The sequence below is a fragment of the Poecilia latipinna genome, unplaced genomic scaffold (genome assembly GCF_001443285.1).
Source record: "Poecilia latipinna isolate Pla-1442-1.1 unplaced genomic scaffold, P_latipinna-1.0 Scaffold1426, whole genome shotgun sequence".
Lineage (NCBI taxonomy): Eukaryota > Metazoa > Chordata > Actinopteri > Cyprinodontiformes > Poeciliidae > Poecilia > Poecilia latipinna.
The window spans coordinates 124,386-137,474 of record NW_015114042.1 but is presented as its reverse complement, the minus strand read 5'-3'; the positions used below and the strand labels follow the sequence as shown (position 1 = coordinate 137,474).

At 36.5% G+C, this 13,089-nt stretch overlaps 1 protein-coding gene across 3 annotated transcripts; it reads left to right on the top strand.

The window, feature by feature from the left end:
- The first annotated feature begins 5,415 nt into the window (after positions 1-5,415).
- LOC106962528 (secretory carrier-associated membrane protein 5-like) lies at positions 5,416-12,241 on the top strand. 3 transcript variants are annotated; one of them, XM_015056991.1, is made up of 7 exons: positions 5,416-5,550; positions 5,977-6,040; positions 6,115-6,240; positions 7,329-7,485; positions 8,554-8,655; positions 10,250-10,367; positions 11,463-12,241. In XM_015056991.1, exons 2-7 carry the CDS (start codon positions 6,034-6,036, stop codon positions 11,640-11,642), a joined length of 690 nt encoding a protein of 229 aa, XP_014912477.1. In that variant the 5' UTR covers positions 5,416-5,550; positions 5,977-6,033; the 3' UTR covers positions 11,643-12,241. The 3 variants fall into 3 exon arrangements, with proteins under 3 accessions (XP_014912477.1, XP_014912475.1, XP_014912476.1); XM_015056989.1 differs by having other exon boundaries at positions 5,416-5,561; XM_015056990.1 differs by having other exon boundaries at positions 5,416-5,614.
- The last annotated feature ends 848 nt before the right edge of the window (positions 12,242-13,089 follow it).

Genomic DNA, 13,089 nt, shown 5'->3' with positions numbered 1-13,089 from the left:
AGCAACCCTAAATGTAATCACTGCAGCTACATTTGTGAAAGCATATCGTTGTGCTAAAATTGTGCAGACAAACTACAGATACACATCCAACTGAAAGATTTATAGATAAAACATCACTGCTCACAGATGCTCCCCATCTAATTTGACCTCGCATAAATTATTCTGCAAAAGATGACTGGCAAAACGTTCAACTTCTGGATGTGTACAGCCGGTAGAGACAAACCCCAAAAGATTTGCTGTTGTGTTATGCAGTCACAACAGAGGATTCTACAAAGCATTGACTCAGGGTTGAAAGCATATTCATCATGTCTCACCTTTTGTAGTAATTACATAACAGAAAACTTGTGTCCTTAAGGCTTAAGCTGTTTTGTACATAAAGGGTAAAACCTTCAATCTTTAGATGTGCAAAGCTGGTAGAGGCATAACTCAAAAGAGAAATCATAGCAAAATGATAGTTTGGTCATTTTTGCTACAATGTTTGATTCATCTACAAATAGGGAGGTTTTCTGTGAATAATTTGGAGCTGCCATCAATAGAATAAAAAGTTTGTAGATAATTGAATCAGAGAGGTCTGCTGTACTCCTAAAAACTAACATCTGCATATGCAGTTAAAGATCATTTTGTTGAGGTTTACAGTTTTTGTTTTTTTAGATTCTTATTTGTAACAAAAGTCGCAAACATTTTCAGACATTTCAGTTTACACCAGATCTAAAGATCTACTGCCGACATCTCAGGACCAAACACCTCAGTGATCCACTGGAGAATCGGATGGATTTGTGGGTCTGCTCAGCATACAGACACAAAACTTATGATTTACACACCAAACTCAAGATTCAATCAAGCTATGACTCAAGTCCAAAATAAATGAATTAAAATGTAATTAGTGGTGACTATTAAAATCCAAATGAATCTACTACTACGACTTCTACATGAGCTTAGAGTCTAACACTGATTAACGCCAGTAAAATCCTTTAAATTAGTAACTTCAGCAGGATAAAACAAAGGTTAATGATACAGCTAATGGTGATATTGATTCTGTTTTCTTTCTACATTAGTTGCCTGATTATCATCCCCTTGTGTGCTTTTATCTGTTGCATTACTCAGAATAACTGCAAAATATAAACTCAGTGATTTAACACACTTCCTTTAAGAACTTTATTCCTGCAGGAATTACATCTTCTGCATGAGATTGGGCTGTCAGTTATATTAGTAGCCTAATAATATTTTCTTGTCTTTCAATATATGATGCCTTTCAATATATGATGCCTTGAAATAAATATTTTTACAAGGAGTTTTCTCCCTGAAAACTCCTTGAATTTTCTCATATTTTATCCTGTTACTACTACAAACATACATGTGTTTTACTTGAATTTTTTTGTGAAATGCCATAATGCAGTAATCCAACAAATTAAAGTGGAAGTGAAACAAAACATGGCTGAGGAATTTCTTTCAGGCTTGGCAAGGAGTGCGCTGTCAGAGGAGCTGCCATGAATTGACAGTAGAAGAGCTCCACAGCTCGGGGCAGGGGGAGAATCCGTTGCCACAATAACTTTTAGTCGCGCGCTCCACAAATCTGGCTTGATATGCAGCCGTGGCAAGGAGGAAGTCATGCTTCAAAGAAAAATGATCCCTTTCATGCATGAATTATGATCCTTTTTAATTTCATTTTTTTTAAAGGTGATCAATTGTAATTTTCTCCAAATACAAAGTTTTTATTTTAAAAATACATCCCTAGTATTGTTCTTTAGGGGTTATGATTTTTTTTTTTTTACCTGCAAGAGTCGTCTACAGTATAAGGAGGGACTAGGCTGGCTGGCATGCTTTTTTGTCTGTCGGCCATAAATAATTTCTTGCATTTGCAGCTGATGGCCAGTAATTGATGATGTATTTTATGATGCATTAGTGTCCACTTCAGTGGTCAGCATGCATTTATAACATAAAAATCCACAAGAAGTACAAGAAAATGGCTTTTAGATAGCTGTCCACTGTAGTGACCACTATACATGAAACGGTTAAACAAAGTCTTGTTGGCAGTTTCTTGCCAAACGAGGTGGTGGAAAATTAACATTGCATATCGCACTGAAAAAAATGACCTTTTCCCTCAATGAAATGTGTTCCCCATGATGAAATATGTCCATGTGACGATGGATGGAGCTAAAACCATGGTAATCCCACAAGAAAACAACTTGAGCAGGACAATGACCCCAAACATGCAGCCACAGCTGTAACAGAATGGTTTAGATAAGGGGTCTGCAACCTTTACAATCCAAAGAGCCATTTTTGCCCTCAGGAGAACTAAAAATGGATACATTTACCTCTGTCCAATTTTGATACTTGTGGAATATGCAGTAAAGAGAAAAAGCACAATTTTCAAGTAGTCATGTAAGTTTAAAACATAAGGACTTTTTTGAGATTCTGTTGTGGAAATTAAATGCAGTTAAGAAAAAAGCAAAACTGATAAATCTGTCATGTTTAGGTGAGTGATCCGCATGTGTATATTCTCTTAAAAGATAGTTTTAAAAGGTTTATTAAAGAGCAGTAGCTGCGTTTCCATTACAAATGTCCGCAAATCTCTGTCCATTTTCTACTGATGTCAAAAAAAATGCAATTTCATATGTGATGTTTCCATTAAATTAATGAAATTAACATCACACATGAATAAGCTTGTTTACACGATAAATGATTAAAAATCATTGAAGCAACATATGTAAATATAAACATGATGTATGTTTTCTTATCTCAGTCATGGAACTAGCGCTCATCATCCATCAGCGGACATGTCGGCATCTTATTCAGGTGTCGCAACGATAAGACCATTTTACTTGGGAGCGGCTAAGAATGCAGCATTTGGGGGAAATTGTAGTGGCGGATTTCACAGGTTTTATCACAAGGTTCAACTGACTGACAGCCAGCTCGTCAAATACACCAACCGATGATTACATGCAAGTGTGCAGAAGCAAACTCAGGCACTGTACCCTGACAAAACATGCATTTGTTATTATATTTATATTTAAAAATCATTAGCAAATTTATTAAGACCATTTGTAGAAGGTCCATAGAGCCACTTACGACTCCACGTTGATGCATATTTACGGCTTTGAAAGTATCCATTCAAAATTCATACCTAAATCAAATTTGGAATCTATGAAAAGTATTGAAAATACTTATTTACAAAAGATCATTGTCAAATCTGATTGACCTTGAGTTATTTCTCAAAAGAGATTTGTCATAAATTTCACTTTCTACATATGCAGACCTGGCAGAGACCCACACAAAAAGGTGGTTCAACAAATCATTACCTCATTGCTAAATGCTAGTCTCTCTTCTGAAACTGTTACTTGTAGTAAACAATAAAAAAATCTCCCATTCTTTTTTTCACTTCACAGTTATATTTAGTTTTGTATTGGTCTGTTAAATAAGTTTCCACTAAATACACTAATACAAGTTAGATTTTTATGAAATCACAAAATGTGAGAGTGAATATGTTTGCAAAGTGCTTTGTGCAGTTAAATTCTAATTTTACCTGCAAATAACAGATTTATACACTTCCTGTGCTGCAATGTTTACCATTTATTTTACAGATAAAATCCCAGAGTTTAAGAACAAATTCCTCAACAAACTCTGACTGTGGATAATGTAACATTTATGTAATGCTTTGTTTCTGAACTTGCATCGGCGTCACAAACTTGTAGCATTCAACTAGACACACCTGACACTTAAAACTTGTCTGTTATTTTATTAAAGGGAAAAAAATAACCGAAAACAATAAGTGCTTGTGGCTTAACTGTAAATAACACATAACAGACTTGTAGACAGACAGTGACAACAGTGCCCCCATCTGGATTTCAGTGGTGTGACCACATCTCACCCAAACTGATTTCATTCCAGTCTGAAGCTGAATGCTAAAGAAGTTAAATGAATTTCTCATGAAATCTGCATTTCTTACATTTGTGTGTTGGCTTGGAACTGCTTGGTCAGCATGAAAAGATCTCCATAGAGACTAAGAAAACACCAAACACACATGGGAACAAGGTTAAATTATTATCCTCAGGAGGACAAGGACACAGAGCTGCAAGGATACATCAAGAAGGAGTCACATAAGACTTTGGACAAAACTGATCAAGAATGACATTCATGAGTGATTGAAACTTTTTTTTTTTTAAATAAAATTATTACATGCGGGTTCTGAATTTTGTTTAAAAACAAAACCTTTTCCACTAAGTTTTTTTTTTCTTTTTTTTTTTTCTTTCCCCTCTTGTTCAAAAACCACAAACTTTATTTCTATTTAATTAAAGTTTTTGGCCAACATTCTAAAACATAATGTCGTGGTGGAAGACAATTAGAGTCGATGGGAAGATGACTGGAGTTAAATACAGGACAATAAAGAAGATAACCTGCTAGACATGTTGGCAAGAAAAAGGTCCCAAACATACAGCCAGAGTAAGAAAGGAGGGGTTTTGTTCAAACCCAAATTGATTTCAGCCCAGTCCCAAGACTTTTTTCTCCTTTCTTCCCCTTGATTTCTGTTCTTGTCTTTGGCTTTCTCTGTTTATTATTCATTCAGCACTTCGGCAAACAGTTAGCATCCTGTTGTTTTATCAGGCACTCCTCCGAGGCTGGAAACAAATCTCCAGAGTGAACCATGAAAGTTTATCTGTGTGGCATCAATGCTTCATTATCAGAATGATTGCGGGGGGGAAAAGTATGACATTCCTTATCTATTCTTTGCAGACTAAAGTGGTTGTGTTCTGCTGGTGGGGTTGTTGGAGCCAGGTGGTCTCATAGAGGACTATTAGTTTCTGAATGAGGCAAAAGGGAGAAGTAATCTGTTTTTGATGTCAGCGGTGTCCCTATTTGTTGTGGGGGGGCGGGTAGAGGTCAAGCTAAAAGGATGAGCAATAAAATGAAATGAGTCAAAGAAGAGGTAAACATAAAGGACTTCACTTGAGTCATCTATATTGGAGTGTTTTTGTGTAAAGCAGAAACCCTTTCAGCTTCAAAACAGCCAATCATAAGTCAGTTGAGTCTTAATGTATTTCTGTAAGATAGTTTGTTACATAGGATCTCCTCATAAGTGTCAGGATCATGATGTGTTCAAGACACCTCGGAAACCTAAACGATAAGCTCCGTCCTTTACTGATTTAACGCGGTACACGCAATTTATTCATAAAACAAGCCTCATAAAATTCCGTATTTTAATGAACATGTTGGTCAATACCAGCTGTTACGGTATTGAAAACACCACAAATTGGTTTTAAAAAAAGAGAACCTGTCTCTTCCGATAAACTGGCGCCTCAGTCTGTGCGTTCAGCACCATGGACAGGGTTCCGAACAGCGATTGGGTCAACAATTCAACGTCAAGGATTAAAGTAATCCCACCATTGGACAAAATCAAAGTGACAGCAGAGCTCTGCGCGGTGATTGGTGGAGGATTAGAATAGCCATAAATTATTACTGCTGCTACACCGTGCAGAAGAAAGTACTGTTATCTCCCAACAGCGAGGCCTTAGGCGGCGGTGGATTGGTATTCGCAGCGTGTTCGGGACACAGGTGAACTCACGGTATGTGTGTGTGTCTGTGAGCATATTAGACCGAGGAGCCGCTGCTCTCTGAGGTAAGCAGATTAAGTTTCCCGTTGAATCTGTAATTCCTGGCAGCTACAGCCAGCTCCCACATTTCCACCATTCGCAGTACGCAATAGCGCGTCTCATCCGCTTCCAGATTACGCGCGCGCGCGTGTGTGTTTCTGCATGCATGATGAAAGCGGAAAGATTGAGTCGTTCACATTTTAGCAGATATTCCATCTTCCGGCAAACGCCTGGACGGCAACCATGCTGTTCCATCCACTGTTAACCTCTTTAAAAAAAACTGTTAAGTGCAGCAGCTGTACGATTCACCACATTAAGTGTTAAATCATCTGAAAGTTACCCCGAAGTTCCCAGTTAAACAAACCTGAAGTTTCCTTTTGTTTGATAGGGCTGAAGGGCCTGGCGGAAGATTACTTCTTAAAGCAAACCACTACCGTGTGTCGTCATGGCTGGTCAGTGTAAATTGACATTCACAAAACATAAATAAATTCGAGTACATGTCTAACCATTGTTTAATTATTTACAGATACAGAGCCCAATTTCCCTCCTCTGCCCGGGTTTGTTCCTCTGAAGCCCTGCTTCTATCAAAACTTCGAGGAGATCCCTGAGCAGCACCGCAGCATGTGCAAGAAAATGTACAACCTGTGGATCTGTGAGTATAATCAGACTTGGTGCTGGATTCACTGGCGTTTTACTGGCCTACAGCACTTTGCAAACTTAATAACGCTCCAATAACTTGTTCACATTTTTCTCATTGTGCACATGCAAACTTTTCTGTGTTTAAATTGAATTTTATGTGATTGAATAACACAAAACTGTATCATCTTAAAGTGGAAGATTAATGATAAATGGGTAAAACATTTTTCTTCTATTTACAAATATAAATCTGAAAAGTGTGGCAGGTATGCAAGTGTTGGTTGTAGGCTTCTGAAAATATGTGCTTGGTGTACTTTTGTTTGTATGTTTAAAATGTTATATTCCAAAACCATGTATCCTTTTACTTTGATTGCACAATTATGCCCTGCTTTGTGTTGCCACAGGAAATCCCTTTGAAATACGACGGCGTAGTTGTAACAAAATGTGAAAAATTCAAAGGCTACAACATTTTTTGCAAGATACTTCGTACGTCTTGCACTGCAAACTAACTCTACAAGTCATTTTTTTTCTTTCTTTCTGCAGGTTACTTTTTTCGAATAAATGCTAAACAGAAGGTATTTAATTTGTAATCGAAGCCGTTCACTTCTTTTTCTGGGCCAGATTTTAATTTGGTAAATCATGTGATATGAAACAGTAATGTGCATGTTTACCGTTTCCACGTTGTTGTTTTGTTTTTTTTTTAAGTTTCCACATTTGTTTTTATATTTTCACAGAAAATCTCAAACCAAAGAGACTTTGTGCATGGAGTTTTTTTTTTCTTTGATATTAATATTATTTAATTTGTCTTGTGTGTAAGTAGTGCGTTATTTTTCCCCCCCCTAAAATCCTAAAACACTTTATTTTCTAATAGCTAAATGTGATTCCTAAACTGTTTGTCCATCTCTCATGCAATAAAAGCATCATATACTGATTATAAAAAAAGTCTAAAACCAAATCTGATTTTTACATTAGCGCAGGTTACCTCCCTATAAATTTTATTTACATTTTTCAAAACTCTTCTCTGCATGTGCATGAAGTCAATATAAGCTATTTTGTTCACGTTTCGCACTAAAAACCCGAAATGTCTCTGTGGCTCCTTTGCAGTGAACAGTGTCACCCTCGCAGTAAATTTCATCAGTTGCTTTGCTTGGATGTTTGGTGGCGGCGGAGTGACCAACTTTGGGTTATCCCTCATCTGGCTCCTGATGTTCACCCCTTGCTCCTACGTGTGTTGGTTTAGGCCCATTTACAAGGCATTCAAGTAAGTCCAGAATTTAAAATATGCAGCTTTCAAGCAATGTTCTTACTGGGTCTGATGATGAAATTGTTGCAAATCTGAAGAATTATTATAAAAGTAAATAATTCTGAATGCGACAGTGTCTTGTGTGATGTTATATTCTGGTGCCGAAATCACGTATCTGTAAATTACAAAGGACATTTCCTCCCAAACATACAGATGTGACATCTAAGTGTGCTGTTGTTCACTCTTTGCCAATAAGTGACACGTCCTCATCTTTGATGGCAGCTCATTTTAATGAACATCAGCTTGAATTTATGTTAAATGTGTACATAGTTGCAAGAGAAAGTTTAAGTTAGTTGAAAAAGGTGCTTTCAATCAATCAAGAATGTGGATCCGCAGCCCCCTTTGCTGGAATTGCCATCTCTGATCCAAAAAAAAAAAAAATGGTAAAAAAAAAAAGTCACATAAAGTATGTAGAAAAAGTTCGAATACATCCCATGTTAAGATATGTACCAGCATCTCTAAGTTCTGTTGAGGAGAAGCAATCATTTTTTTATTTCTACATTTCTGTTTTGTTTACCAGGATGTGACTGAGTTCTTAATTCAACATCCAAGACATTCTGTTGTCACTTAATGTGAAAATAGTGTGGCAGAGAATGCCAGTTCTTGTAGACATGCTCCAAAAATAGAAAAGCAAGAGAACGTACCTGTCAACTAAAGTAGATCTTCACAAGGCAGGAAAAGGCTACCAGAAAATGTGTTATTCAAAATCTGCCCATGTGTAGAGCCACATTAAATACAGCTGTGATTGATTAGTTTATCCATCTAACAAAAACCCTGAAGAATAAGGAAAGGGATGTAAAACTAATTCTTCAAACATCATTGATATAAAAATGCAAGAAAGATTTTAGTGTGAGATAATGCCACTGCGTTAAAAGATCAATGAATTTGAAGGATTTTACACACGTCTCACCAAGGCTGTCGACATTCTTGGGCAATGTTTAAGATTTATATCAATCAGGAAAAAAAGAAAATAAAACCTTAAAAAATATATGGTAAAAAAAAAAGTGTTTTTTGTATTTTTGTTAGGTCAGACAGCTCCTTCAACTTCATGCTGTTCTTCTTTGTGTTCATGGCCCAAGTTGGAATCAGCATCATCCAGAGCATCGGCATCCCAGGATGGGGAGTATGGTAGGAATTAGAGAGAGGATCTACACACATCTGGCTCAAAATGAGATTTTTATTTTTTAACTTTCTTCTCCATCTGTTGTTGAACTAATTTGAAGTTGTTTCACCCATTTGAACTCTGTGTGATTAGGACATGAGTTTCCAAATGTTCACCCCCTCCAATTTTTAAGACCACCTTGCCTTAGAGTTGCTGTGAGAAAGGATTCTTTAATTTTGCAGAAAGAAATATTAAAAAAAGAAAACTGAACTTAGCTCCAGTACCACTGTTACCATCAGAAAATGGTCAAATATAAACACAAGTGAAGTTAATGTAAATAAAGCTAATGTGCTGCTGGCAGATAGTGAAAGAACAAAACAGAATTGCCAAATTTACAAAAAACAAACAAACAAACAAACAAAAAAAACCAAACGTATTAATAAACACGTATTTACAATGAATGAAGAATTCATACCCCTTAAAAAGTTTAACACGTCACGTTACAACCACAAAATTCAACGTATTTCATTGGGATTATTTGCACTACACCAACAAAATATGTGAAATGTGTGTGTGCATTTGTATTAGCCAATTTGAGTCAATGCTCTATAGAAGTACATTTTCTTGCAGTCATAGCTGCAAAACGTTTGGGGTATTTTTCTCTAACATTCTTTTTTCTCGTTCATAGAAAAATAACTTAGTCAGAGGATCAATTTTCAAGTTTGTTCCCAGACAGATGCTTAATTGGATTAAGGTCTGGACTTTAAATTTGAATGTAAGAACATACTTTGATCTAAACTGTCAATAGATTTGGTTTTATGTCTTGTGTTGTCATACTGCTGGCAGGTGAACCATTTTAAACCTGGCGCAGTCTCTCAGAGACTATACGTTTCATCAACGGATTCTGTTTTGTCTTGTGGTTGACAAGACAAAATCTGAAAAGGGGATGGATGCCTTGAGACGTACAATTTTACAAAGACAGTTTCCAAGAAACCGAATTCCAACATGAAAAGCAACCAAAGTCACATTTTTTAATCCAAATGTGCCAATTGCTTAAATGTTTTATAAATTAGCTATGTCCATAAAATGTTAAATCCCAAAAGGTTGAAGGTCACTTCTTTGGTCGTTGTCATATTTTATGCTTAAGGAGACTCACAGTGCCACCCAAATTAGATATACAGGGTTTTTTTTTTTTTGCCTCTCATTGCTTCTCATAAAGATTACAATGTCAAACTCTCAGATATTGGCTCGCTATAACTTTTATGTTAGTCCTCATATTATACTTTGAGAGGTCATTAAAGAAATCCTGTAAATGTCACCTGACTCAGGCTGACGATCAGAAATTAATGTTATGACAGCCTCTATAAAGTTAGTAAATGTCACCATGTGCATCGGAACGTTCTTATCCATAAAACCTTAACTTTTTATATCTCAGTACTTAAATCTATGAATATTACACCACTTAGCAGCCAGATGTTCAGCTCTGTAAGGTGGAGGAGCACCACAGAGTCCAATAAAAGACAGTTTATGTTCCCCTTTTTTTTTTGTCTGTATTCTCTGATGCTAATATTTAAATAATTAAATAACATTTTCTAACACTCATATCTTTTTGTTTTACAGCGGCTGGTTAGCCACCATCTCCTTCTTCAGCTATAACATTTTCATTGCTTTGGTCATGCTCATCCCGACAATCATGTTCACGGCTGTGGCCTCGCTGTCCTTCATTGCGCTCACCAAGGTAAAAGGTTTCACAGGTTCATTACTTTGTAGAGCCACATAAGATAATACATAAAGAAGCCAAATAATGTATGTACTCACATGTATGAACCCCCCGGAGTCAATACCATCTAGAATCACTTTTTTTTTGCCATTTTGAACATCTTGAGAGTGATTTCTTTAGGTGTTCTCTTTTTGCAAAGATGCCAGAAGGAAAAAATCTGGTTCAAGGTTTTGCGGAACATTTTGCTAACAGTTCTAAGTTGTTCGGGGTATTTCTATTTGTTTTGCATATCTGGTAGCTGTCCTGACCCCCTCCATCCTTCTTCACAAAATTGCTCAAGCTTTGTCAGATCAGATCCATCCTAAAGTTCAGTTTTGATAACATCTGACCACAGCACCCTCATCCACGTTTGATGTGAAAGCCTTGTGGGAACCTTATTTTATAACTGATATCATAACTTTATATTTATTTAATTTATTTACTCATTTATTTGCGCCATCTTCAAAATAGTTGCTATTTTTTATTATTGTTCTTATTTCATTGCACTTTCTTGCACAGCGAGTCTAATTCTAATTCCAAGCCACTGCAGGAAACATTCCCATCATGCACAACGCTTTCCTGTATTCACAAGTTGAATTTTACCATCTTCTAGTGAGGGCGCCTCCAATTATTCACTTTCTGTTTCCTCTACTTGGTTTGTCCTTGTGGCCAAATAAAAACAGGACTCATTTTGGATTTCTTCTTGCTTCACTAACAGTTTTTCAGCCGACAAATCCTCCCATCCGAGCTGCCGCTCGTCCACAGTTACCAAAGCCTTCCTAGTTACTTCTCTGATTTCAGCGGATGGTCATGCGTTAGTACATTAGGAATTGTGTCATTGTGTCATTGTTATCATTTTCTAAAGGGTTGAACAATGTTTTGTGAGCAGTTCAAAGCCTGGAATAATATTTTATAATTGAACTCTGCTTTAAATTTTGACACATTATCCCTCACCGTGTTGCTCTCCTTGGTGATGCTGTTTGCTTGCTAAGGTTCTCTTAAAAAAAAAAAAAAGAAGCTGTTTTTCATAAGAAGCCGTATCGTTATTAATTCATAACCTCGTCTTGCGCCCAGATCCATAATTTCTATCGCGGCACTGGGGCGAGCATGTCCAAAGCTCAGGAGGAGTGGGCTACGGGAGCCTGGAAGAACCCCCACGTCCAGGCAGCGGCCCAGCAGGCCGCCATGGGGGCAGCCTCTGGAGCCATGCAGGATCAGTTCTCCAGCCCGCAGTACAACGACAACCAGATGTAGCACCGCCAGGGCGGGAGACGTCAGCGATTTAATGCCAAAATGTCTCTTCAGAACATCAATACCATTTTACATCGAAAACAGAGTGGAGGAGCAGAAAAAAAGAGCAGTGAACATCTGTTGGTAGCTGTTTTTTTTTAAAATCTCCGTAAAAGGGCATTTGTATTCTTTGAAATATTTTTAGATTTAATTTTCATAAAAATGTGTGCGTTTTTCACTCTGAAGAGGAAATAGGTTTCAGTACTGTAAGTGTTGAGATGAGAGCCGTGCGCTGATTTAAAAACCTTTAGCAATAGAGAACAAAAGTAGAAGTGAATGTACTTCTCGTGCTTTCTGTATATGGAACGTATTTTCTTATAAATATGTAAGAATCATGTATCCATGATTCATAGTGTTTATAGTATCTATAGTATTTATAGAGATATATTTAGTTTTTATTATATTTGGAATTTGCATGTAAACCAGAGATACTAATTTTGTAAACATATTTTGATGGGTGTCACACTCAAAAACCTCAAACTTGTAGAACATTTACATGATCTTTAACAATAATGTTTGAAAATGCAAATGGATGTATTACAATTAAAAAAAATGTATTAATGCATCACTTTAAGTGGATTTTGTCACTGCTAATCCGAACCTTGAGTTTTATTTTTGCTATTTTGTTTGGTACCAGACGATTTCAGTTATATTTCTGATCCTGAAAACATGACATTCATATCTCATGCTTAAATAAGCCTCATTATTCTGTTAAGCAAGCAGGAAACTACAGTTCCAGTTGAATGTTTATATGCATTCATAATTGGAATGAATGTCATTAATTTGGACTTTTACTAAGCTATTTAAACGGATGCTTTTCCAGGATGGAATAATTACATAAGACATACATTTTATTTAAGAAAATGGATAAAAGAGTCGAAATGATACATAAGAGACTAAAGCATATGTACACACCCCCACTGTATAATCTCACTTAGCATGACCACACTCCTGAAGTAAACATAAATGGTAGGATTAATTTTGATAGCTAGGTTTGTTGGATTTGAAGCAAAGTCAACAACATGGGATCAGGAACATCCAGAAGCTTAATATTAGCCTTTTATCGATCTTAAAATCAGTGTAAATCATGTGTGTTGGTCCCAATATAGTAAGATTACAAAATATAGAGGTAGTCCTCATTATTTATTACGTCATCAATGTTTGTGCAATATACCTACTCTAGATAAAAGAAGAAAAAAAGCTCACAGCTAGTATGGTTGTCCTGAGGTGACGTCTTCATAAATACATCCTGCTACACTCAGATTTTCTTATTTGGTTAAAAATGTTTTCTTTTCCATGTGGTTTCACCCAAGCTTAAAGTTTCCCTTTGTCATAACATGAAATAGTTTTTTTTTGGTGGTGGGGGTCATCATGCTAATAATGTGAAGCTTTGGACAGCATCACTGGTGTT